Here is a 27,884-nt window from a genome sequence, read left to right as displayed (position 1 = left end):
ATGTATGCACATGCACACATGCAGACTTTTCTTAGTAGTGAGGGTAGCCCTACAACTCAGAAACAAAACTAGTGTAAAGGTCCACAACTGGTACTAAAATGATACAGGCCGGGGGGGTTGTGTGGTCAAGGTGATCAGACAACACTGTGAGGCAAACGCTGTGCAGCCCCGCCTGATGACAGAAGGACTGGTCTGGCCATTGTGCACTCTGCGCACTGTGGTGCCACACTCAGTGATCACTGTGTAAACCATGAGCTATTTCAAATACTGCAAAACCAAAAACCTCTAATAAGGTTTCTGCAAACGATGACTACATAAATAACTATGTCACTTTTTTTTTTTCTTTTTTTGAGACGGAGTCTCGCTCTGTCGCCCAGGCTGGAGTGCAGTGGCCGGATCTCAGCTCACTGCAAGCTCTGCCTCCCAGGTTCCCGCCATTCTTCTGCCTCAGCCTCCCGAGTAGCTGGGACTACAGGTGCCGCCACCTCGCCCGGCTAGTTTTTTGTATTTTTTAGTAGAGACGGGGTTTCACCGTGTTAGCTAGGATGGTCTCGATCTCCTGACCTCGTGATCCGCCAGTCTCGGCCTCCCAAAATGCTGGGATTACAGGCTTGAGCCATCACGCCCGGCCATAACTATGTCACTTTAAAAAGACTTTCCATCTTATTCTATGATCTGAAATAATGTAAAGAACAAAAAATTACCTGTGCTTCAAAGACTAGAGTGAACTCAGAATGCTGTTCTCTGCCTGGAGCCTTCTTAACACTTGTAACTACCTTTGTTATCTCCTCTGTGGTTCTTTATCTAATCTAGCACCTTTGGGGTCGACTGTAGTCTCTTTCTCTAGGAATCATTTCCTCTACAGCAGAGTCAGCACATATTTTTTATAAAGGGTCATACAGTAAATATTTCAAGCTTTGGGAACCACATAGTTCTGTCACTGTAGCATGGAAGCAACCTTAGGAAATAGGTAAACAAAGAAATATGGCTGTGTTCCAGCAAAAGTCTACTGAGAAGAACAGATATTCAATCAAATTTGGCTTGCCAATCCCTGCTGTAGCATTTCAAACTGATCATCATAAAGTAGCAAGTACTATTCTCTTGTACATTTCTCTTTTTTACTATATTAATGTATATTTGTGCTTTCTATTTTTTTCCTCTTAATCGGGACCACAAAAGATCAATTTTGGCCAGGCATGGTGGCTCATGTCTATAATTCCAGCACTTTGGGAGACTGAGGTCAGCAGACTGCTTGAGCTCAGGACTTTGAGACCAGCCTGGGCAACAAACAGAGACCCTCTCTCCAAAAACAAACAAAAATTAGCCGAGTGTGGTGGCACATGCCAGTGGTCAGCTGCTCAGGTAGGAGCATCACTTGAGCCTAAGAGGTTGAGAGGCTGCAGTGAGCTATGATCACGCCACTGCACTCCAGCCTAGGCCAACAGAGATCATGTCTCAAAAAAACAAAACAGGCTGGTGACTCACGTCTGTAATCCCAGCACGTTGGGAGGCCGAGGTAGGCCAATCACTTGAGGTCAGCCTGGCCAACACGGCAAAACCCTGAAACCCTGTCTCTACTGAAAATACAAAAATTAGCTGGGCGTGTTGGTGCACACCTGTAGTCGCAGCTACTTGGGAGGCTGAGGCAGGAGAATCGATTCAACCCAGGAGGCGGAGGCTGCAGTGAGCCGAGATCGCGCCACAGCACTCCAGCCTGGGTGACAGAGTGAGACTCTGTCTCAAGGGAAAAAAAAAAAAAAAAGTCAGCTGAGGGTCTGGCCTAATTATTAGCATTTTATTTTATTTATTTATTTATTTATTTTGAGTCAGAGTCTCACTCTGTCACCCAGGCTGGAGGGTAGTGGCGCCATCTCGGCTCACTGCAACCTCTGTCTCCTGGGTTCAGGTGATTCTCCTGCCTCAGGATCCCAAGTAGCTGCAACCACAGGCGTGCGACACCACTCCTGGCTAATTTTTGTATTTTTAGTAAAGACAGGGTTTTGCCATGTTGGCCAGACTGGTCTTGAACTCCTGACCTCAAGTAATCCACCCATCTCAGCCTCCCAAAGTGCTGTGATTGCAGGCACGAGCCACCACGCCCAGCCCAACTAGCACTATTTAATATGTGGCAGCTCTTCTCACTGTCCTCTTCATTTCATAAAGTAAGAAAAATGGCCAGGAAAATATGAAGGTACTCCATTTGATCAGTATTCAAGGAAATGCAAATGTATCAATGTTTAGACAATGAAAAAATGTTCATCCAAACCAGAAAATAAACATTTGGCGTAAGTGTGCTAGAGACATTTTCCCTGTAACTGGATCCCTCCCATCAGTACAAGGTAAAGCTAAGCCCCAAAGTGTTAATGCTCGTTACTACTTATTTCTAAAGACGGTCTTCAGACAGAGCAGGAGGAAATCTGAAAACACGACAGCCTGGAATCATGGCATACAGGATTATATGTGGCCCCACCAAGTCTGTGAAGAAGCCCTTTGTTACAAGATAGGCCGTGTGAAAGCTGCCGCCCGGCGGTGTGGGACATGCCTCAGCTGCAGACCGCAGGCACTGATCCACATGCCAAACGCCACTGCACTAACCTCTGGGGAGCAGCTTGGAACCCCGCACTTCTGGAATTTCAGTATCTCTGCATGAATCTACTTTAATTAACCTCCATAAAATTTATAATAGCTCCAAGCAGTAGGAAAATAATAACAATATTAGTTGAGAGGCAAAAATGAAATTTCCATATCCCAGACTGGAATTTTGTTTAAAAGGGCATAAAATTTGGTTATTCCAGACTTTCAATACAATGTATTTGTTCTTAATCACTTTAGTGATTACACTGTGAACTCACCATGCTAATACCCAAGTCAGGTACTATATTTGTATGTGTCAACTTCTGGGTGGTCTGTTACTAGAATACATAGTATATACTGTCTACAGTACAATAAAGTGGTTCCAGAATAGAATTTCTCATTACATAAATTGTTTAGTTTCTTATTATGTAAGTTGAAAATTAGTAAATTTTCATAGTATAAATAAAATCTGTGTTTAAAATCTGTCAGGTAAAACTCAAATGAAAGTCTTAGAGTTGCGTTACAATTTGGAAATATCACATTATCTAACTTTTCATGTGTTAGACACCATGGCAGATACAAAGAAAAAAGAAACCGGGATATCTGGACCTACTTTGTTTTATTTTTATTTATGAATTTATTTATTTTGTTTTTTTAGAGACAGGGTCTTACTCTGTCTTCCCAGTTAAGAGTGCAGAGGCATGATCAAAGCTCACTGCAGCCTCAAACTCTTAGGCTCAAGCAATCCTCTTCCCCCCTGAGTAGCTGCCACTCTAGGCACACATCATTATACCTGGATAATTATTTCTTTCTTTCTTTCTTTCTTTTTTTGTAGAGAAAGGATCTTGCTATGTTGCCCACGCTGGTCTCAAACTCCTGGCCTCAAGCAATCTTCCCGCCTCAGCCTCCCAAAGTGTTGGGATTATAGATGTGAGCCACTGCGCACAGATTGGAGCCACTTTGGGCAACTCTTTCCTGACCTCTATGGGCACAAAGTTTGACCATTCAAGGAGATGGAATGAGGCACAGAGCAAAACAAAAATAAACAAAAAAAAAAAACACAAACATGATTCTCCCCACCTTAGTGTGCCATTTCCATTGGTACACTAAGGTGCCAAAAGTGCTAAGGTCAAAGCTCAAAGGCATTTTCACAGGCTGCATAAACCACTTGCTGATTTCCCTTATTCTCTTATTTACTGCACATGTATATGTAACAGGCACGATGCTAATAACTTCACATACATATTATTTCATTCAATCCTCACAACAACCCTAAGAAAGATGTGATTTTTATTCCCATTTTAGAGACAGGGAACTGAGGCCCAGAGAACTTCTGTAATTTCCTCACTCCGACTCATATTTGCACCCAGACCTGATGTCAGACCTCGAGCTCTTAACCACTTCCCTCTGGCATCTTGGCTGAGATATTTTAAAATTTCTATTCCCTATGGCTCCTCCTACTTACCTGATGAAGAGAACACACCCCCCTTGGGGGTCAGAGACCAAGCCCCAGATGAAGGACACGCAGGTGCCCGCAAGGGATCCGGATCCGGGGCAGCACTTGTGGGAGGGGATGGCGGTGGGAGTGGGGACACGGGGTGAGGGAAGGGGTACCTTTTCTGCAATGCCGTTTTCCGTAGTGTAGATCGCCATGAGCTCGGTGTCCTCATTGTCCTGCTCACCGCTGGAGGTGGCACCTCCATTTATCACCACCTGCAGAGACAATCCACTTAGAGGCTGTTTCAGCGTGAACTACATTTTCCCCTCCAAAAGCCTGTTGTAATTCTCCTGGTGAGTGCATGATCAGTCATGGTTTTGATGGAGAAACATACTCCATGTACCAGATGGGGAGGCTGCCTGAGCAGAAGGCTCAGCTGGGGAAAACAGAAATAAAATCCCAGGACAACCTCAGCAGGGGCACCCCCACATCCTCCAGGGCAAGGAAAGTTTGGCTCAGAGGCCCATGCTGTTTGTGGACAAGGCCCTGGCTGAACAGGTGAGAGTACCCTGAGCTGCCTCAGTTAAGATCCCTGCCCACATAACCACCTGAGGCCGACTTCCTGCCCCGAGAAGAGGAAATATTCTAGCTGGAGGAACTCAAACTCTGCTGTTCACTGAAGTAAACCAGCCCCCAGGAGAGCACTCCTCACTAAGGGGCTACACCACCATCCCGGGTTCTGCCAGACAGTAGCAAGAGCCATAAAATGTTTTTACTTTTTAGCCAAATGGTTCCACTTCTAGGAATCTATCCTGGAGAACAATATTGAGAACAAAAGCTTTAACCCAAAGGAAGTAATCACTGTTTGTAATAACAAACAACTAGTTTTTGTTTTTTAGGTTTTGTTGTCGTTGTTGTTGTTTTGTTTTTAAGACGATGTCTCGCTCTGTCACCCAGGGTGAAGTGCAGTGTCGCAGCCTCGGCTCACTGCAACCTCCGCCTCCCAGGTTCAAGAAATTCTCCTGCCTCAGCCTCCCGAGTAACTGGAATTACAGGCGCCCTCCATGACACCTGGCTAATTTTGATATTATTAGTAGAGATGGGGTTTCACCACGTTGGTTGGGGTGGTCTTGAATTCCTGACCTTAGGTGATTCACCCACCTCAGCCTCCCAAAGTGCTGGGATTATAGGCATGAGCCACCACACATGGCCCAAATAACTAGTTACAGGCCACTGACACCCAGAACACTACAAGGGAAAAGATTATTACACAGGGTAATATCAAGGAAAACGCGCATGTAATAAATATTAAGGTAACTGTATATATGGTTGACAGTGCAACTACATTTAAAAACTACAGATTTAAAAAGTATACAAAAAGTTCAAATTCCAGCATTGTGAAATACACTAAAAGCAAGCAGAAGACAAGTGATGGCCTAAGAGAAAATACAGTGCAGCAGATACAAAAAGGGTCGGTATCAATATTCATAAAGAACACCTCAAACCAATAATAAAACCAAACAATCCAATTCATCCCTGAGAGGTCTAAGGAAAAAAGATGGAGATGAAATGGGCAAGGGCTAGGAATATGTCACTCATAGAAGAAAAACATATGTACAATAAAACACATGAAAAGCTGTTCTATATCATTTTAAATTATGGAAATAATGATTAAAATTTTATTTTTAGAAAAACAAATTTAGAGAGAAACTTAAAAAACGGAATCAGGTGTTGACCAAGGTATGGGGGAAGAGTTACTCTCCTGTGTTCTTGGAGAGAATCTGCTCTTGGTGGAATGGCCTTCATGGAGGAAAATTTGGCAATGGGATTGAAAACAGGTATTTCTGTGGATCCAGCAATTATACTGATAGAAGCTTATCCTCTAGAAATATCCATGCAGGTAATATGTAGGTTCAAGGATGATCGCTGCTATAATTTATGAAATACTGAATACTTGGGGACAACACAAATGTTCATCAAAAAGACACGGTTACACTATTATACACTCATTTAGAGGAGATATTCAGCCATTAAAAATAATAAAGCACCGGACACGGTGGCTCAGGCCTGTAATCCTGGCACTTTGGAAGGCTGAGGCAGGTGGATCACCTGAGGTCAGGAGTTTGAGACCAGCTGGCCAACACAGTGAAACCCCGTCTCTACTAAAAATACAAAAATAACCCAGGCATGATATGTTGCACATTTGTAGTCCCAGCTACTCAGGAGGCTGAGGCAGGAGAACTGCTGGAACATGAAAGGAGGGGACTGCAGTGAGCCCAGATCGCGCCATTGCACTCCAGCCTGGGTGACAAAGCAAGACATCAACTCTAAATAAATAAATAAATAAATAGCTGATGTGCTAATTTAAAACAAACAAACAAACAAAACTCCAAGAAATACTGTTTTTAAAAAGTCATAAAACAATAAGCCTAGAATTATCCCAACTGAGCTAAAAAAGAAAATTGTAATGACCTCACCACTTGTCTAAAAAGGACAGAAAAGGATACAGGAAAATCACAACCAGTAGGAAGGGTGCTGCCTTAGGGACAAGAACAGCAATAGCAGACACCTTTCATTTTTTTACTCCCAACCCTTTGTAAGTGTTGGATCTTTTATGATCAGGAAGTATTTGTGTTATTTGTATACTGCTTTTTTAAAACAGATAATTTTTTTAAAAAGACATACTCCAAAATGCTAACAGTGGTTATCCTTAATTGGTAGGGCCATTTTTGCCAACTTTTTCCCCTTTTTATATTTTGGTAATTTCCCAAAATGAGTAAGTACAATTTATTTTGATAATAGGGAAGAAATTTAAGACTAAAATCCTAGCAGCACAGCTTGGATTGAGGAGGTCCACAGGGATTGCCAATTCATGTGTTTTTGTAGTCAAGGAAATCAGGGCAGTGAAAAATCAGGTTTCTCATTCAAGGTCATACAGATTACAACCCAGGTCTAAAGTGGGTTTTTAAGTATGCCAGAGAGGCCGGGCGCAATGGCTCATGCCTGTAATCCCAGCACTTTGGGAGGCCGTGGCAGGCAGATCACCCGAGATCAGGAGTTCGAGACCAGCCTAGCCAACATGGCAAAACCCCATCTCTACTAAAAATACAAAAATTAGCTGGGCGTGGTGATAGGCACCTGTAATCTCAGCTACTCGAGAGGATGAGGCAGGAGAATCACTTGAACCCAGGAAGTGGAGGTTGCAACGAGCTGAGATTGTGCCACTGCACTCCAGCCTGGTCAAGAGAGCGAGACTCCATCTCAAAAAATAAAAAATAAAATAAAATAAAATAAAAATAAAAAGTATGCCAAAGATCTCAATTAATTAGTACATACTCATACAGAGCAGAATTCTCTTACATTTCTTCAAATAAAGACCTGCTTTTAAAATTATGTCTCAAACATGTTATAGTTTTTTACACGAGCCAACTGAGTTTGTAGAGCTGGTTTGCTTTTAAAACCTGAACATTCCTGGCCAAGTTCAGGTTCACAAGATGAAACTCTTAACTTAAGAGAGAACTGTGCTCCAAGTCATATCGCAGCAGTGCTCAACCCACTGAGAAGCCAAGAGCAACACGCTCTCAGGATGAACTCTCTTAAAACACAGATTAATTACTAAATCATCAGAAAAACCCAGATGTGACTGAAAGTCTTACTCTAGCCAAACTAACCTTCAACTGCATTTATCTCGGGTTGCTGCAGGGAACAGCAACTTTACCAGTATGGGGTTTCCTTTGCGGGAGATGAAAATGTTTTGGAACAAAATGGAGGAGGCTATACAACACTGTGAGTGTGTAAAATATCACCGAATTGTTCACTTTAATTTCATGTTATGCAAACTTCACCTCGATACATGAAAAAAAAAAATCATCTGTATACATGGCACCAAGAAGATAGATTTTGGAATGAGTCAGCAATTCCTACTGCTCCCCTGACATATTCCATTCCCTACTTATACACACCAAATAAGTACAGATGATCCCCAACTTACAATTGTTAAACTTAGGATTTTTTGACTTTACAGTGGTGCAAAAGTGGTGCGTATTCAGTAGAAACTGTCAAGTACCCATACAACCACTCTGCTTTTCACTTCAGTATTCAAGAAACTGCAAGAGATATTCAACACTTTACCATAAAATAGGCTTTGTGTTAGATGCTTTTGCCTAACTACAGGCTAATGTAAGGGTTCTAAGCACATGTGAGGTAGGTGAGGTTAAGTTATGAAATGCCAGTAGGTTAGGTGTATTAAGTGCATTTTAGGAGTGTAACTCTGTTGTAAGTCAAGGAACATCTGTATTATAAAATGTAGACACTCCGAAGCCTAGAAAAAAAGCTCACATATTCATTCATTCAACAAATTGTGGTTGTATCTCAGGCAGTGAGAATGCAGTCCTGCCTCCCTGCAGGAGCTCAGTCCAGACTGAGTGCCCCGCCAAGGAATTCTGCTGTTACACAGGAGGCAGTCAGTAGCCACAATGAAATGCCAAGAGCAGGAGTGCCACAATCAGATGCTTGCACTGGACAGCCACTCAGTGCAGCAGGAGAGTGGATGGGTGGGGTAATGGAATGACTCTTTGGCACACGAGGAGACAGTAGCTGGGCCAAGGTGTTAACGGCGGTCTGGGAAAGACGGTCAGCTTCAGAGGAGAGCAATGATGTGGACTTCATGCCCTCCGAAGATTGTCTGGATCGAGCTCTGTGGTGAGTACAGGAGAGAGATACCATCACAGCACAGCAGGGGGCATGGGGATAAAGTGTCTGGGCTCCTGTCTGGGTTTCTCAGCTGGGAAGCTGGGTGGACGGAGGTGCCAGTCCCAAAGAGACTGGTGGAGGTAGGGGTGGTGTTTGTAAGCCAATTCAAAATGTGTTTGACCCACAGAAATCATCCGAAAAAGGAAGCTTTACTTTGCCAGGCTAGTCCAGGAAGTTTATTTAACTGTAAATACTACTGACCTAGATAACCTATGGTTTGCTCAGGTCCAGCTGTCCCTGGGGACCTCAGAGCCCAGCCTCCCCCTGCTACCCTCCTGTTGCACAGCTGAGACGTAGCTCTTCTCTCCATGCTACCCCTATCCTCTAAGGAAGCCCGTAATTAGATGGGGACACCAGCTGGAAATGTTCTTCTCTTACTGGCTGGTCTCTGATCTGTTTGCGTGCAGGGGGCTGCCTAAATGATTCTTACAGATGAAGAGTTCTACTGCAAGTACTAGTCTATTTTACTAGTATTTTTTCCTTTGGCTTATTAAAATAGATATTCTAATGGTCTACTTTTAATGCAAAATTTAATTTTAAAAATCAAACGGTAAAACTCAGTTCTTGAGGACTGAATGTTTTTATGGGAAAAGGATTAAAACGTTGATGGTAGTATCAAAGCTTCCTATTTTGGAACTTGTAAATATTATTTTAACTGGGAAATAAAACACGTCTTGGGAAGCTTTCTAAACTTAATAAAGTCTGGTTTTCTTTTGGGTAACTAATAGATAACAGAAGAATCTTGGCATCATTCACCTCAGGAAATTGATCAAGTTTTTATAAAAATACCAGCAGATTAGTATAACCCTTTTGGGAACAAGATGTCCTTTCTTCTCCAAAACTGTCTTAAACTAACTCATGGCCTTAAGTTTTGTCTCTTAAACTAATATTGTACAATCACTCAATTAGCTATGAAAGGAGGCTTTCTCTGCCTAACCAGATGATTTTGTTTGTCTCCAAAATGCAATTGCATTTGCACTGTACTTATTGAACAATGGACACATTTCCACACTCAGAGTCAAGTCTTACACTTTGACTTTGAGTGTGGAAATGTATCCACTGCTTAATAAATACAATGTCTTTTTTGCTTGTGTTTTATTTCTATTAAACTAAGACAATGGTATTAAAGCATTTATTTCTAAACAGTTCTCCTGAGATGGTCAGAGGTGTAGGAAGCAGGAGTGACAGAAGTCATTGCCTAGGGGTGTCAGTAACACAGCAGTGCCAGGCAAAACTGACAGTTGTATGTACCCACATTTCTCAAGCAGAAGTGACAGTGCATGTGCTGCTTACTGACACCTGTCAAGCGGAGGGCACTGGAACCTGCGAAACCCCACACCTCCTATGAGAGTGTTCAGAACTCAATTTCTCACTTATTCAGGATGTGGTCATAATTCATCCACACTGTAACATGTCTGGCCACTAAGAAAACCCCTTTATACTAAGCCAATCACTTTCAGAATAGTAATCGTTCCCCAGATTTCCGCTTTCTATTCTTTTAACAGAAAGGTAACACACACTGTCATCAATCCCTCTTCTCAATGCGTGCACACACCATTATTTCCTCTTGTATCCAAATCTACTCCACAATTAAAATGTGTTTTGAATACAGAGTAAAGATAATAGATTAGTGTTTCCCAGCCTTTACTCCAAGCTCCTTTATTATGAACATGAAGAATTCCCACCTACTTTCAATATTATTAGAAATTTCAAAATTAACCACGATAAAAAATAAGTTCAAGTGAGTATAGTACAACATATTCTAAACACCCAAAGCTTGTCAATCTTAGATTACATCATCTCTAAAAGATGCGGCAGCAGACAGATCTAACATGACGCTAGTGACCTTGCATCTGGCTCATGCAGCAAAGCCTCTAATTTTGTTTTCACTGCCTCTTCCAACAGGACGGCTCCTGTAACTCCCCAGTGCAGATGATGCTGCTGGATGGCTCGGCCTCCACCACTTGCGTGACCCAGCCTGGTCTTCTTAGGGCCACCTTCTTCAGAAGGCTAAGGCTGTGGCAGCCAGAAGCACCCTGGGGGTTCCAGCTGCATCTCACCTGTCCCCCAGCAGGGTGACAAGAGGAGGCAGAAGGAGCCTTACCTCTCCCCGTGCCGGCCCAGAGCAGAGCTCGGGTGGGTAATGTGTCTGCCATGGCCCACGCTGAAACACTCTGCAATGTGTGTTCCTCCCACACCCCAGGCAGGTGGTGCTGTTGGCTGCTACTGTCTGCCTGGCACTAGGCTGGGCACTTCAAACATCTTCCTGCTAGGTGAGGTTTCTAAGAGATGTCCCTGGGGATTCCGTCCCCAGATGGATTCAAGAACAGATCCGGAGGCCACGCAGCACATGACAGCACTCCACCCGAAGCGGACCGCCCTCTCCCATTCTTTCCAGCTGCTAACACATTACAGATAACAAACCCATGTCTCTACAATGTAAAGAATATGGAAGGGACACAAACCCAACAAGAAAAGGGCTAACATCCCAATAGGAAAATGACTAAGGAAATAAACATGCTTCCTGAACAGTGAAAAGATGCTCAACCTTACTCATAAGAAGATAATGCATTACAACTGTGATGAGAGGCCAGGTGCGGTGGCTCACACCTGTAATCCCAGCACTTTGGGAGGCCAAGATGGGCGGATCACTTGAGGTCAGGAGTTCCAGACCAGCCTGGCCAACATGGTGAAACCCCATCTCCACTAAAAATATAAAAGTTAGCTGGGCATGGAGGCTCGCACCTGTAATGCTAGCTACTTGGGAGGGTGAGGCAGAACTGCTTGAACCTGGGAGGGGGAGGTTGCAGGGAGCCGAGAACATGACACTGCACTCCAGCCGGGGCAGTAGAACGAGACTCCACCAAACTACGAGAAAACTCTTTCTACTTACTAATCGGGCAAAAGCCCAGTCTGACCATATGTTCTGCTGCCAAGCATGCAAGAAAACAGGCATTCACACATTGCTGACGAAATTCCTCAACAGAGGGCAATGTGGTGAGTAGCCCCCTCAGCTTACCAAGGTACATCCCCTCTGACTCAAAAATCTCACTCTTGGAAATCTATCCTGCAATTACACCCAAGTGAAACAACTTATGTGCAAGGCTATTCAGTGCAGTGCTATTTGTAATAGCAAAATATTAGAAACAGTCTAGATGTCTATCTGCAATAATTAAATAAATTATGGTATATCTATACCATGGATCGCTTTGCAGTTATAAAAAACAATGAAGATAATCCTTATACACTGACACAGGTACACAGAACACCATCTGTATATCAGAAAGTGAAAAGAGCAAGAACGGAGCTACGGACACAGATCTGTAGATACAGACACTTCTTTCTACAACAAAAGCTGCTCCCCCTAAACAGAGACAGAGGAAACATCTCCCTGTCCTAGGGCTACCAGTAATGACAGGCACAGATCTGGCTGGTGGTGCAGCTGGTTCTCCTTCTATTCCCTCAAATTGCTATCGGATCCAGGGATTTTCTCTGCAATTGTTCTGTATGACGCAGTATCTTTGATCACCAGTATTGCTCTGCAGGAATAAAGGGGCTAGGGAGAAGAACAGACACAATGAAAGAATATAAATGGCCAAGGAATGCTGGCAGAAGTGTTTGGCTTCACTGAAACTCAAAATGAGAGCAATCAGATACACTAAGGTCAATATAAACTAGGCTGTCATTTATTATAGCAAAGCATTAGAAACAATCCAAAGTCCCAATGAAAGTAGAGAAGTTAGATCCATGATTTGCTATATGTCACAATTACAAGTTCTGTTTCTAATAATATTGAGATGCCATGATATCATACAAAGTTAAAGGCTTTAGAAAGCAGATTGTGTGTTGATGAGAATTTTATAAAAGAACACTCAAACACTTGTTTTAAATCTCTGGAAAGAAATACATCAAGGCTGGGCACAGTGGCTCACGCCTGTAATCTCAGCACTTTGAGAGACCATCACTTGAGCCCAGGAATTCGACACCAGCCTAGGCAACATGGCAAAACCCCATTTCTACTAAAAACAGCAACAATAACAACAACTAGCGGGTGTGGTGGTACATGCTTGTAGTCCCAGCTACACAAGAGGCTGACATGGGAGGATCACTTGAGCCCAGGAGGTCAAGACTGCAGCAAGCTACGATCATGCCACTGCACTCCAGCCTGGGTGACAGAGTGAGACCCTATCTCAAACAACAATCATAACCAAAAAACGAAAGAAATACACCAAAATATCAGCAAAATATTTTCTGTTACTAGCAAAATAAGAGAAAGTGTCGTTTTTCTGGCTAGTGAGATTTTAAATTATTTGTTTTCCTCATTTTACCATTCTGTATTTTCTGTAGTGAACTTATTTCTCTTGTAAATGAAGAAAGTTACACAAATAGTGAAAAAGGGACAGAAAATGAACACATGAGAACTATAAAAAAGAGGCAGTAAAAGAACATATCAGCATTCTTGCTTCTTCCATTTCACCCCAACAATGTATTTTGACCCGTAAAACCTAGGGAGAACTACGGATGCTTAAAAACATCCATTTTAAGGGCAATTTAAGGGGGTGGGGAATGTGACAACTGAGTGATTACTGCCTCGAAACCTCTAATATCACATCTTCCTCCTCAAGTACTTTATCAAATCCTAGCAGGAATGAACTTTTTTTCCAATAGAATTATGGGCTTAGATTATGGTAAAGAAATCAGTCTGAAATATTTCATCTCTAATCATTAAAACCAAGAAGCCTGTCTACCTAGCTTAGGCAAATAAAAGTTAGTGGGGGTGGGGATTAGGAATTTAGAAGTGGGGATTCACCTAGAAGAAAGGAAATCTGAAGTAGTCCTGGAAATGCAAAAGGCACAGGCAGGAATAGCAAGACCCCATCTTGAAGGGAAGGAGGCAGAGAGGGCGGGAGAGTGGATAAGGAAAAGAATATCTTACCATGCACAAAAATCTTCACTTGCATCCCATCGTTTTGATGTTTTCATTTCAAAGCATACATTGGCATATTCCTTTTCTAACACTTTTTCCCCTCAACTTACAAATTTTAAAAGAGAAAAGTGTGCTCATTTTGGTTGTTCCACTTCAAGCTGTTAAGGGCATCCCCTGCCTAAATCATGGCCATTATGCAGTATATTAAAACTCTCATCTTACAGAAACAGGAGAATTAAACCAATTCCCTGGGCCGACTCCAGGAAACAGTCTCTCTTCATCCTTAGGCCCTTCTCGGAATCATAGTCAATCCCAAAATCTATTATTCTTACAGAAAGAACATTTTCCCAGACAACTATTATTATCATCCAATTGTGACTTTTCATTTTAAGAGCTAAGTACTCCAAATTCTCTATTTAGGGATGTACAAAAAGGAACTTCACAGCACCCGGTACTAAAGTCACAAGAACAAGGACATGTTCTGGGCTTCCTTGCTTGGTTTTTAGAATAAAAGTATTTGCACCAAAAAACCTTTTGCCTTCTTTTTACTGCTGAAATGGGCATATTCAAATCTGTCATCATATAGTCAGGGGTTTAGAGGAACCAAAGCAGCCATTAAATGGTTTCTTCACTGTACCTCCCTACATCTTTCTGCCAAGGTCACTTGTCTTAAGAGAAGGGACGGGAAGGCAGAAGGGAGGGAAGGGAAACAGAAAAGGAAATAAAGGAGCATGGGTCCCTGGTCCTGGTGGCTGCCTTCCTCCCCTCTGCTCCGGGGCATCCTCGCATCCCCCCATCCTTGCACAGCGCAACTCTGAGCCACACCACCACTCTGTCCTGCTCACCTCCTGCCTGCTAGGCACACCCATCAGGACACAGCCCCACAGGCCCCAGGTCTCCTCCTGAAGCTCTTTCCAGAAGTCTCTTCCAGGACAGCACCTTGCCCCTTCTTTTCAAAGCTCTTGGCCACACCTCCAGCCAACCCTTCCTCCACTGTGGCTCCTCCCCGCCCTCCCTCCAGAGTCAGAATTTCTCCTGACATACTTTTCAAAGCCTGTAACGGGTGTTTCTTTCTGTAGGGACTTGCTCCCACCCTCATCCAGCCCAAAAGCACAGAGACCAGGTCTGCTCTAGAGCCTGGGGGCTTCTCCGACCTCCACAGGGCAAGCACCGAGGACACAGCCGCTGTCAGCACACCTGTCCTAGGGCCACCAGCTCCTGCCTGGCCTCCTGCTTTTCCTCTTTAGCCTACTCCCCACTAGGCAGAGCATGTCACATCTCTGCTCAAAGGCCTCCAAAGGTTTTTCTCAGGCCAACATCCTGGTCAGGCCCACAAGGCCTATAGAATCTCTGGTCAATGCTCACCCTGCTGGAGCAACACCAGCACCCCACTGCCATGGGGCCTTTGCCCTTGAAGCCCACACACAGACCTCCCATAACTCCTCCAGGACTTTACTCAAAGGCTGCCTTCTTGGTGCAGCCTTTCCTGGCTTCCTGAATTTTCAGCATCCATACCGCTCCCTTACCTTTTTTCCCCAGTGTTTGTCAATATCTAACATCTATACATTTGACTTATTTCTATTGTGGGTTGCCTGTCTCCCACACCAGAATGGAAGCCCTGTGGCTGGGCGAAGTGGTTCCCGCCTGTAACCCCAGCACTTTGGGAGGCTGAAGCAGAAGGATTGCTTGAGTTCAGGAGTTTGAGATCAGCGACATAGTAAGACCCTGTCTCTACAAAAAAAAAAAATTAAAAATCAGCTGAGCACAGTGGCATGTGCCATATTCCAGCCACTCAGGAGGCTGAGGTGGGAGGAAGGCTTAAACCCAGAAGGCTGAGGCTGCAGTGAGCCATGATGACGCCACTGCACTTCAGCCTGAGTGATAGAGCAAGACCCTGTCTTAAAAAAAAAAAAAAAAAAAAAAAAAAAAAAAAAAAAAAAAAAAAGATGGAAACTCAGGGATTTTTGTCTGTCTATTTATTGCTGTTCTCTAGAGCCAGACCCGTGAGTGGCACCCAGTTCCTACTTTTAAAAGGACAAATTAATGAATGGTTTGCAGGTTATGTATGATCACTGTCTGACCTCACATTCTATTTCTCACTATTTCCCTCCCTGATTTATTTTTCTTCACAGAATCAGTGGCTGGCTGCCACAGACTGATATATTTACTTGTTTCTTTACTGTTTTTCTCCTCCCACCATCACGAGGAGGCCAATTCCAGGACAGAGCCTCACATGAAGCAGGTGCCCAATAACCATCTGCTGAATGGAAGGATTCCTCTCCTCCACACTTTCCAGGTCAGGTCACTATCGGCTCACACCTGGACTGCATAAGCACCCTAACTTGCCTTCCTATCTCCAGACCCTTCCTGCCCCAGCACCCACCGCAGGAACTTCCTACCCCAAAACGAGCGAATTTACGATGACCTCTCCTCAGCATCACTGCCGCTCATCTCCACCTCCACTGTACTCTGCACTAAACATGCGCCCCAAGCAGGACACTGCCACGCCCACCCTCAGCTGAGAGGCCCTCAGTCTCCCTCCTCTTGACCTGCTATACCTAGACATTTTTTAGGAATTCCATGTTCTCTCTCCTGGGAATGTTCATCTGACCGGCAAGGCCTACCCCACAATACGGCTGGGCAAGAGTCTCACATGGACACTATCACAGCACCCATGTGGAATTCAAAACCTAACACTGATGGTATGCTGGCTGTCTTGCCATATGTCCCCCACTGGGCTGTAAGCAGCTGGTTACCAGACACATTAAATCAACGGAGGAACATGAGGCTGTGGGCTCTTCCCATTACATGTTCTGAAGAACACACATCCAGGGAAGATGAGAAGTGGTCGGTTCTTATGAACACCCACGAGTATTTCTCCCATTCTCTGGTAAGACTGAACCTCATAAAGTTACTCCTCAGTCCATGCCACTAATATCTCCAGACAGAATAATCTACTCTTGATACCCAAATATTCTCACAAAGGCTGTTAAAGAAGCTTAAGGAAGCTTAAACGCTTTCCCTGACTCTGAATGATGACGCGCTGAAACAACAGGCTGTGTGTGTCACAGCTGTGCCTGTGCTAACAGGAAGCTTGGGCTGTTAACTGGGCTTCCAGGTTTAGGTGGTCCAAGAACTGCTGAGCAAACACACAGCCTTTTTCTGGAAGTGCTTCCTGTCTGTACTTTGGGATCAATGTCCCTAGGGTATGATCGTTCATCAGGACTTCTCTTGTTTTTTTTTTTTTCCTGGTTCCTATTTCTTACCATGGGCATTCACCTCTATCTAAGCATTTCCTAACACAAGAATTTGCCTGGCCGGGCGCGGTGGCTCAAGCCTGTAATCCCAGCACTTTGGGAGGCCGAGACGGGCGGATCACGAGGTCAGGAGATCGAGACCATCCTGGCGAACATGGTGAAACCTCGTCTCTACTAAAAAATACAAAAAACTAGCCGGGCGAGGTGGCGGGCGCCTGTAGTCCCAGCTACTCTGGAGGCTGAGGCGGGAGAATGGCGTAAACCTGGGAGGCGGAGCATGCAGTGAGCTGAGATCCGGCCACTGCACTCCAGCCTGGGCGACAGAGCGAGACTCCGTCTCAAAAAAAAAAAAAGAATTTGCCTAACTAGAGTCCTGTGGGATAAGAAGATCTTTCACTATGTTCCCCCTATTTGATATAAACTCTGACCACATGATCTAATTTCCATGGGTCCTGGGGTTTGGCATGTCTCTTGTTCTTACTTTGACCTAGTGGACACTCTACTTCTAAGTATGGATTTGTTCTTTTTCTTTGTAAAATGTTTGTGTGGGTGTTTTGTTTTATTTTGTTTAAAGATCTGGGAAATGCCCAGGCGCGGTGGCTCACGCCTGTAATCCCAGCACTTTGGGAGGCCGAGGTGGGCAGATCACGAGGTCAGGAGATCGAGACCATCCTGGCTAACACAGTGAAACCCTGTCTCTACTAAAAATACAAAAAAATTAGCCGGGCATGGTGGCAGGCGCCTGTAGTCCCAGCTACTCGTGAAACTGAGGCAGGAGAATGGCCTGAACCTGGGAGGCAGAACTTGGAGTGGGCCAAGATCGCGCCACTGCACTCCAGCCTGGGCGACAGAGCGAGACTCCGTCTCAAAAAACATACGGGAAGCACTCCACTCATCCAACACAGGATGCCTAAGAGCATCTCTAAAGATGAGATCCTTATCGGCCACACACCCCCGCCTCCCTTTCCAGGAGACACCCTACAAGCCTGGTTCTCAGGAACAGCCAGATTTGGTTACTGGTGCCCAACCTCGCTGCACTCCACCACACCTTTCTCTAGATGCCTTAACAGCTGACAGCCTAAAGCCCAGCTTTGGATTCTGAGGCAAACGAGGAAATAAGAGCCAACGTTTCAGCCTCACAAGGCCCTAACTAGCAAGCAGAGATGGGCTAACCACTAGCGACGTGTGGCTATGGAGTGCTTGATGAGTGCAACCAACAAAGCGAATTTCAGGTTTCATTTAACAGTATTTAATTTAAATGTAAACAGTCACATGTGACTAGCAGCCATGATGTTGGACAGCACAGATCCAGACAAAAAGATAAAACCCAAAGCTGTCATGCTGGCTATTCTTCATTATTTACATTTGCAAAGGCCAGGATGAAACAAGGCACTAGCAGGCGGCAATGTCCTGGCATGATCCTCCCAGTCACTCACCTGTGGGTATCTCCAACAGTGAGACCCTCAACCCTATCTTCCTCTGCCAGCTTTGCCTGGCAGCAGCACCCTCTCACACGGATCAGTCACCACCCACATGAGCCGTCACAGTGAGTCTTTACAGCTCTCCTGATTGCTGTGTGCACCAAGTCCCACACCCCCAGTGCCTGCAGGCTCTAGGAGCACCACAGTTCAAATCCACAACTTCTCAAATAAAACCCATCATCTTCCATCTTCCCCAACCTCCAAACTTAAGAGTTTTCCCTAGACTTCATATTTTCTCCAAAGCCACCATACACCCAATCAGGTTCTTATGTATAAAATCTTGATGGGAATCCGAAACATCTCCTTCTTTGGCCCTCAAAACCTCCTATCATCTCTTCTATCAGCCTCACCTGTGTTCTTACTATTCCCACGCCTTTGGTATCTCCCAGACCAACCAATTCTTCCTGTCCTACTCCACTGCCCCTGCCTCCAACCAGCTGCCCCCACACTAATCCCATCCATCAGGCAGTGGGAAGCAACTCACTGGAACTGAGCCCGCTCACCTTTTTCCTGTCAATGGGCAAATCATTCAAAATGGTCTTCTACTTTAAAAGTTGACTTAGGGTAGCAATTTCACTAGTGATTAAATACGGGCAGTACTGTGTTCCTGTTCTTATTTTATATATATTTTGGAGACAGAGTCTTGCTCTGTCACCAAGGATGGCATGCAATGACACAACTGCTGACTCACTGCAGCCTCGAACCTCTGGGCTCAAGCAATCCTCCCACCTCAGTCTTCCGAGTAGGTAGGACTATAGGCACGCACCACCGCGTCCAGCTAATCTTTAAATTTTTTGTATGAATGAGGGTCTTGCTATGTTGCCACGGCTGGTCTGGAACTCCTGGCCACAAGTGATCCTCACGCCTTGGCCTCCCAGAGTGCTGAGATTACAGGCCTGGGCATCCACACCCAGCCTATAACATATTTTCTTTTTTTTTTTTTTTTTTTTTTTTTGAGACGGAGTCTCACTCTGTCACCCAGACTGGAGTGCAGTGGCCAGATCTCAGCTCACTGCAAGCTCCGCCTCCCGGGTTCACGCCATTCTCCTGCCTCAGCCTCCCGAGTAGCTGGGACTACAGGCGCCGCCACCTCGCCCGGCTAGTTTTTTTTTTGTCTTTTTAGTAGAGACGGGGTTTCACCGTGTTAGCCAGGATGGTCTCGATCTCCTGACCTCGTGATCCGCCTGTCTCGGCCTCCCAAAGTGCTGGGATTACAGGCTTGAGCCACCGCGCCCGGCCAACATATTTTCTAACAAAACTATCCACAACCCAAAACTCCATCCCACGAACTATTCCTTTGTGAACATTCTTTGATGAGGTTTTGTTTCCGTGTTTTCCTTCTTTTATGTAATCGACTTCATCTTGAGCTTTAGAAATTCAGACTAAGGCCCATCTTGGCATCCCTGATGCTAAATCATCCTGGAAGCTCAAGTTTGGACTCTGCCACCTCTATCTTTGGCATCTCTCTCCTCCCAGCAGCTCCATCCCATGATTCCAACTCTGTTCCTACTCTTTGTAGTTCAATTTAGCATAACTTTAAAAACTATTTTCTTCCCCTTTTAAGGCTTCCTTTTATAGCCCTAGACTGGGATAAAAATTCCCTAACATCCTTAATTAAATGGCTCCACTGTTAAATCAACTTTATAATTAACATCATATTTACACCCAACTATGGCTTACGTCCACATTCCCAGCTCCCATGTTCTCACAAAGACTCCTACTTAGGTTGGATCTGGAAATTAATGCTTTGAGCAGTATTCCTTCCCAACCCTGCCCTAAAAAATATAACAGGGACAGAGGGAAAAACCTCAAAATAGGCAAGCTTAAAAAGAAAAACATTTCCACACACAAGAAACATGTATGGGCTGGGCACGGTGGCTCACGCCTGTAATCCCAACACTTTGGGAGGCTGAGGCAGGTGCGTCACTTGATCTCAGGAGTTCCAGACTAGTCTGGCAACGTGCAGAAATGCCATCTCTCTCAAAAAAAAAAAAAAAAAAACTAGCCAGGCCCAGTAGCACACACCTGCAGTCCTAACTACTCAGGAGGCTGAGGTGGGAGGATCACATGAGCCAAGGAGGTCAAGACTGCAGTGAGCTGTGATTGCTCCACTGAACTCCAGCCTGGGCAACAGAATGAGACCCTGTGTGAAAAGAAAAAGAAGAAAGAAAAAGAGAAAAAAACACTTATGGAAAAAAATGGGGCTGACATTGGGACCTGCTGGGCTAAGCCTGGAAGCCCTAAGTCTGGCCGCCTCGGCTCCAGCAGGGGAACAAGGTGGGGGCTGAACCAGGACAGGCAGGCTTCCCCCACTCTTCCATGCCATGGTTGGTAACCCTGGAGAAGACAATGAAGGCTCCACCCTAGGGTCTGCCTCTGGACTGGATCCATAATGAGAAGACACAAACCCCACAGGAGCACAGAGAAAGAGATGAAATTCCCAGAAGACTCCAGATGCAAAGAGAACTAGGGAGGGACTTCATAAGTATATGAGGGTTCCCAATGATTTAAATGAAGTCACATTTAAAAGAAACGCATATATACAAGAAATTAAGGGCCAAAAATAGGCAGAAGTTAACCGAATAAAAATTTTAGAAGAATAATATTGCAATAAAAATTCAACACAAATACATGACTGTATACAAAAAAATAAGTAAACTGGAAAATACTGAAGGATTCATCCAGAAGGCAGTGCTGGAAGAGGATACCTAAATCATTAGAGAAAGCAGCTAAAAAGAAATGAGGACAGGCTGGAAGGTTGGTGTATATCATTCACAGAAGTCCGTGTAATAGTGGAGGGCAAACTACAATTATTTCCAGACGTACAAAGACTAAGATGGTGACCAGACTATTAGTGTATCTTAAATGAAAAGCAAACTAAAAGGGAAGAAAAAGAACACAAGAAACAACAAGGAAAGAGGAAGCTGACCACATATAATGATGAACTCAACTGCTAATGATAAAATACTACAAGCTTAACCTAGAATAAGTAAATCTTAAATTCTGGACCATAATGACAAGGCAGGTGGTTGAGAGATGCTCAAGTTCTTGTCCCCAAAGTGAAGGGACGTGAGAGTGAATCATCTCCTGGGCTGTAAGACAAAATAAAGTCACAAAAGAGACGAGGCAACCCCCATGCATGAAACTTTCCCATTCACTCTTCAAGTTGATCTAATTTAATCTTGAACAACTGAACAACAACTTGCCTCTTCCCCTAGAAAACCTGTGTCAACCCTAAGCCTTCAACAGTGAAGAAAATCCAGTTTCAAAATTTTTCATTATAGGAAAAAAGAAAATAGTAATGCCAGTTGTAAAATTAAACACCTGAGAATACAATTAAAAGAAATAAACAAATAAATACAGTGTGGATGAAAGTAGTCAATCAATGTACTTAAAGATGCCATGTTCGGCCAGGCATGGTGGCTCACGCCTATAATCCTAGCACTCTGGGAGGCCGAGGCAGGTGGATCATCTGAGATCAGGAGTTCAAGACCAGCATGGCCAACGTGGCAAAACCCCATCTCTACTAAAAATACAAAAATTAGCCAGGCGTGGCAGCACGTGCCTGTAGTCCCAGTTGGGAGTCCCAGCCTGTAGTCCCACTTGGGAGGCTGAGGCAGGATAATCACTTGAACCCGGGAGGTGGAGGTTGCAGTGAACTGAGATGGCGCCACTGCACTCCAACCTGGATGACAGAGCAAGACTTTGTCTCAAAAAAAAAAAAAAAAAAAAAAAAAAGCTATGTTCAAGCCAGGGTTGGTAGCATGCATCCATAATCCCAGCTACTCGACAGTCTGAGTCAGATGGCTTGAGCCCTGGAATTCAAAGCTGCATTATGATTGCACCACTGCCCTCCAGTGTAGGCAAGAGTAAGACTCAATCTCCAAGGCAGGAGGATTGCTTGAGCTCAAGCTCTTAAGTTCAAGACCAGTCTGGGCAACATAGGGAGACCTTGTCTCTACAAAAGTAATAAAAAATATTAGCCGAGCATGGTGGCAGGCATCTGTGGTCCCAGCTACTTGGGAGGCTGTGGTGGGAGGACTGCCTGAGCCCAGGAGGCCTGAGCCTTAATTGTGCCACTGCACTCCAACCTGGGCAGCACAGTGAGATCCAGTCTTAAAAAATAATCCTGACACCTCTGTAGATCCATCTTCCCTCAAATGTCTTACTGTTGATTCCTTTTATCATCAGGCCACGGGGCGCGCCAATAGTTTCAGACATAACATTGATAATAATAACTAATCTTGAAACCAGGCGTGGTGGCTCATACTTATAATCCCAGTGCTTTAGGAGGCTGAGGCAAGAGGATCGCTTGAGCCCAGAAGTTCAAGACCAGCCTATGCAACACAGCGAGACCCCATCTCTACAAAAAGTATAAAAAATTAGCCAGCTGTAGTAAACTACAGGCTGCACACACCTATAGTCCCAGCTACTTGGGAGACTGAGATGGGAAGATAGATTAAGCCTGGAAAGTCAAGGCTGCAATGAGCTTTAAGGGCACCACTGCACTCCAGCCTGGGCAACAGAGCAAGACCTTGTCTCCAGAAAAGAGAAAAAAAGAAAAAGAAAAAAAAAAAAAAAGAAGAAAATCCTAGAATACTATTCTTGCCATTAACCACATCTCCAATATTAAGAGGAAAACATCTTGAGGCAAGATCTCTCTAAAGAGCATTTTTCTGTTTTTAAACCAACCCATTATAGTTAACTTTATACAAATCATCATCCTATATCTGGGAAAAAATGTTCTTACTGAATATAAATGAATGTGTATAATCCACCTTATCTGACTGCTATCACTTATTCGGATAAAAGCATCTCTATGCTGGACACTGCTACTGTAATACATACGGACAGTGGGGTTCCAAGCAGTAAGCCATTCATCCTCCCAGCTTGCAATATGAGTGTGATGTTGGGTTGCACATTTCCTAAGAGTACATTTTTGAAGATAAAATTAAGCCTTCAACATCCTCCAGGACACAGGAAGCAATGGGCTGGATTTAAAATGTTAACAGCAATGCATGCTTCCTTCCTGGAGTTAATCCCAGCAGATGACTCCAGGCTGAGAGCACAGCTAAAACCCAAGAGTTAGCCCAAAGACGATCTCACATATAAAGTATTTGGTTTGCAAATGCCTTAACCTTCACTGAAAACATAAGCATTAAAGCCAATCCTATGTCGATTCCATACGGAAACTACTTTCAAGAGATTTAAGAAAGACAGGGAATATGATTACCGGAAGAGTGAAGAAAGCAGGGTGCTTTGCCTCGTCTTCGTATTTGCCTTCCGTTGAACTTCCAGCCTCCATTGATTTGGATGTGGTATTCTTACCAATACCCATCATTAAGAGAAGCGAGTAGTTTGCACAGCCGTTGGAGAGCAGCTGGAAGTGAAGGCTTATTTAAGCAAGAAGCCCAGGATCAGCCGGGTCTTCTAGTGTCTGGAGCCCCTGATTCTCAGGCAGAGATGAGGCCCGCAAACGGCATCTCTTAGCACCTAGGAAAGAAGAGCACAGCCAAATCACCCCAAAGCATGAAAACAACACAGGCCACGCCGTCACTGAGTTTCCTGCACAGAAAAAAGGTAATACTACACATTATCCCCAAGCACCCAAAAAATACTTTACCTAAATACAGTTTTCAGGTACCCACTCCTTCATTCATAGTCACCCACTGATTCTGAATTGCCCACTAGAGACGGGGACCAATAAACCAAATAATCAAAAATTTCACAATACTAGGGAGAAAAAAAATAGCTAAGGTACTTCTTTGATATGCATATGGTTTATATCTCATAACCCAGCATTACCTAATAGAACTTTCTGCAATGAGGGAGACATTATATATCTGTCCTGTCCAACAGAGTCATGTGGCTACTGAGAACCTGAAATGTGCTTAGTGCAAATGAGTCAGTGAATTTTAATTGTATCTAATTTTAATTGAAATTTAAGATAGCTACTTGTAGTCTGTGGCTACTATACTGGACAATGCAGATACAGCCAATTAACCATGATTAGACAGGCATTAAAATAATTCTAAATTCCCTACATGTGCCCAATTAAAAGCAGGGTAAGATACTCAAAAGCAGTAAAAAGAAGAGGTTGCCGGGTGCAGTGGCTCACGTCTGTACTCCCAGCACTTTGAGAGGCTAAAATTTTGGGAGGTAGGTGGATCACTTGAGGTCAGGAGTTTGAGACCAGCCTGGCCAACATAGTGAAACCCCGTCTCTACTTAAGAAAAAAAAAAAAATTTAGCCAGGAGTGGTGGCACACGCCTGTAATCCCAGCTACGAGAGGCTGAGGCAGAAGAATCACTTGAACCTGGGAGGTGGAAGCTGCAGTGAGCTGAGATCGCACCACTGCACTCCAGCCTGGGCGACACAGTAAGTGAGAATCAGTCTCAAAAGGAAGAAAAAAGGAGAGGGCACAGAGGATCCCTCCAAGGAATGGCATACATACAAGGAAACATGCCTAGCTATACCCGAATTTTTATAAAGAAAAAAATAATGCGAACAGGTAGGGGTGGGAAGGGGAGAGTGCATCCTCTGGTACTCCAATTAGGGTGACATCAGATCTTACCACCAATTATCTTCCCACCAGGAATAAAGAATCCAACCAAGCTGTCCTGTAAACGTGAGGACAGGCCTGCAAGTAGTTTGGAAATACAAGTACAGAACTTGCTGTTCAAGGAACTCTTCATAGGATACTTCATTCAATAAATACTTTGGATGAGCCAGGGGAAAACTGAAATGTAAAGAAATAAAAAAGGGAAAGAATTACACAAATTTTAGAGTTCAGCAATCAGAAGGCCAAAAAGGAAAACGAAAGAAACCACTGCCAGAACATGAAGTTCCGTAAGTGAAATATAGAGAGCTAGGTACACACATCAAATTCTTCCGGGGTGGTCATTCTCGTTTGCATATTCATGCACATTTTGCATTTTCATTCACATGCTATCCATATTCATTTAAAGCAGTGGTTCTCAATCCAGAGTAATTTTGCCCTGCAGGGGTCATCTGGCAATGTCTGGGGATGCCTTCGGCCATCACAACTGGGGGAGAGCTATTAACATCTAGTACGTAGAAGCTAGGGGTGCTGCTGAACATCCTACAATGCACAGGACAGATCCCACACCAAGATTTCAGGAGGGCTGAGATTGTGAAATCTTCGTTTAAAGACACTTCCCTTCTCCCGAGGATGGCATCCCAGATGTGCCATGTTGATTCTAAGGACAAGATCAGGTCCTCCAAGGGATACACTTGGCAGTTAGAGGAGCAGGAACATGCATATAGCGAAGCCCACACAGAAGCACGTCTATGGGACTTACTCCAGCTTGGTCATCTTCTGGCCAGGTGTGGTGGCTCACGCCTATAATCCCAGCACTTTGGTAGGTCGAGGTGGGCGGATCACCTGAGGTAGGAAGTTCAAGACCAGCCTGGCCAGGATGGTGAAACCCCGCCTCTACTAAAAATATAAAAATTGGCCGGGCATGGTGGCGGGTGCCTGTAAGCCCAGCTACTCAGCAAAATGAGGCAGGAGTATCGCTAGAACCTGGGAGGTAGAGGTTGCAGCGAGCCAAGATTGCACCATCACACTCCAGGCTAGGCAACACAGCGAGACTCCATTTTTAAAAAAAAAAAAAAAAAAAAAAAATCTTGAAACTTCTTGTCATAAAAAAACCAAAAACATACAAATACAAGCAGCTTACTGACAAAGGAAAGATAGTATTAACATCAGACTTCTTATCATTAACAGTAAAAACTGGAGGAAAAAGTGATGTTTACACAGCATCCAGAGAGAAATGAATGCAGAGCCTAAAATGCCACCTCAGGGGTCCCACCACCCTGACACAGCCCCCACCACATACAGGTCCTAACTCATCCATCACAACTCTGCCGTTTAATAAGGATATGAAACTCTACTGCAGGGATCACTACAACACTACAAAGTTTGATAGTCCTTAATACATAAAATCTGTGCAGGCCGGGCGTGGTGGCTCATGACTGTAATCCCAGCACTTTGGGAGGCCAAGGCGGGCAGATCCCGAGGTCAGGAGTTCAAGACCATCCTGTACAACATGGTGAAACCCCGTCTCTACTAAAAACACAAAAAATTAGCCGGGCATAGTGGCAGGCACCTGTAGTCCCAGCTACTGGGGAGGCTGACACAGGAGAATGGTGTGAACCCAGGAGGCGGAGCTTGCAGTGAGCCGAGATTGTGCCACTGCACTCCAGCCTGGGTGACAGGCTGAAAAATATATACTCCGTCTCAAAAATATATATATAATTATATATAAATAAATAAATATAAACATATATAGACATATTTATATATAAATATATGTATTTTTATATATAAATATATACATATATAAAATCTGTGCAAGTGGGTAATTTTTCAGATATGTTGCTATGCACTGATTCATGAGTTTTTCATGTCTGCTGGCAACCACAGAGCCTCTTTTATGGTTTATCCCCTTATGTCTTTTGCCTATTTTCTATAACGTTTACAGATCTTTATTTTAAGGATATTAATCCTTTAAATCTTTGTTGCATTTGATGCAAACATTTTATCCCCACTTTTTGTTTATGAATTTGGGGGATGACCTTTTGAGCTGCCAGAGTTGTCATCATGTTTGTGTAGCCAAATCCATCAGCCTTTTACAATGTGATTTAGCCACTGCCACCCAACATCTTCCCAAAATCTGCAAAAAACCCACAGTGAAAATAAACACACCTAAAAATAAAATCTCCCTGAAGGAGCCACAGTGGACCTCTACCTTGAGACCACCAGAAGTTTATTTTTTCAGAAGATAAAAGAGGATAGTGAAATACTGGTAGATTTTTACACGGCCACATGCCATATAGTCATATTTCAAGGGACCAATAAGCTCTTTGTCCCACATCTAGCAAGTCAGCAGAGCTTTCAAATCACCCTTATCTATATCAACTTTAGGGAAAATGATGGGACTTTTTTTCTTAAAGAGATGGGGTCTCATTACGTTGCCCAGGTTGGTCTCAAAATCCTGGCCTCAAGCGATCATCCTGCCTCAGCCTCCCACATAGCTGGGACTACAGGTGCAAGCCACCATGCCTGGCTAAGGAAACTGATGTGATTATTTAAAGCAGAATAAATTTACTCTCCTAGGTTAAGTTCATCTTGGTGCTCCAGACATGAACATCCATTGCAGCAGCAAACCCCTCACCACCATCTCCAGCACTAGGAACAAACAAAGACAGTTCCATCCCGGCAAGAATACCTTCCAGCAAGTAACTCTGTGCTCCATTTACTCCACCACGCATTTAATTGAACCTCACAAGCTACAGTGGGGGAACCACCAATGCTCTTCACCCACCTCTTCCAGAGTAGTGCCTGGAGTATCCTGAAGCCTTAGACCTGAAAGAGCACAGGAGAGGATGAGGCTCAGAAAGCACAGAGCAGTGATGTTCTGAGAAAGGCG

The 27,884-nt window shown here is 44.1% G+C and overlaps 1 protein-coding gene across 14 annotated transcripts in view; it reads right to left on the bottom strand.

The window, feature by feature from the left end:
• The window catches only part of SLC23A2 (solute carrier family 23 member 2), a 151,320-nt gene that overhangs the window by 53,876 nt on the left and 69,560 nt on the right, over nucleotides 1–27,884 (bottom strand). For 9 of the 14 annotated variants that reach the window (XR_004052704.1, XM_030915016.1, XM_030915017.1 and 6 more), the window contains 3 exons: nucleotides 25,004–25,168; nucleotides 23,663–23,922; nucleotides 4,189–4,287 (listed from right to left, as the gene is read on the bottom strand). Coding sequence is in view for 13 of the 14 variants with exons in the window: in XM_030915016.1 (XP_030770876.1) it covers nucleotides 4,189–4,287; nucleotides 23,663–23,770 (207 nt within the window). In the remaining variant the exon portion in view is untranslated. Of the gene's footprint in view, nucleotides 1–4,188; nucleotides 4,288–23,662; nucleotides 23,923–25,003; nucleotides 25,169–27,683; nucleotides 27,752–27,884 lie in introns of those variants that run through there. The other 5 variants (XM_030915018.1, XM_030915023.1, XM_030915022.1 and 2 more) reach the window with 2 other exon arrangements.

Source organism: Rhinopithecus roxellana, chromosome 13, assembly GCF_007565055.1.
Source record: "Rhinopithecus roxellana isolate Shanxi Qingling chromosome 13, ASM756505v1, whole genome shotgun sequence".
Classification (NCBI taxonomy): Eukaryota; Metazoa; Chordata; class Mammalia; order Primates; family Cercopithecidae; genus Rhinopithecus; species Rhinopithecus roxellana.
Note: the sequence above shows the minus strand (reverse complement) of the source record. Positions and strands in the feature narration are given on the sequence as shown.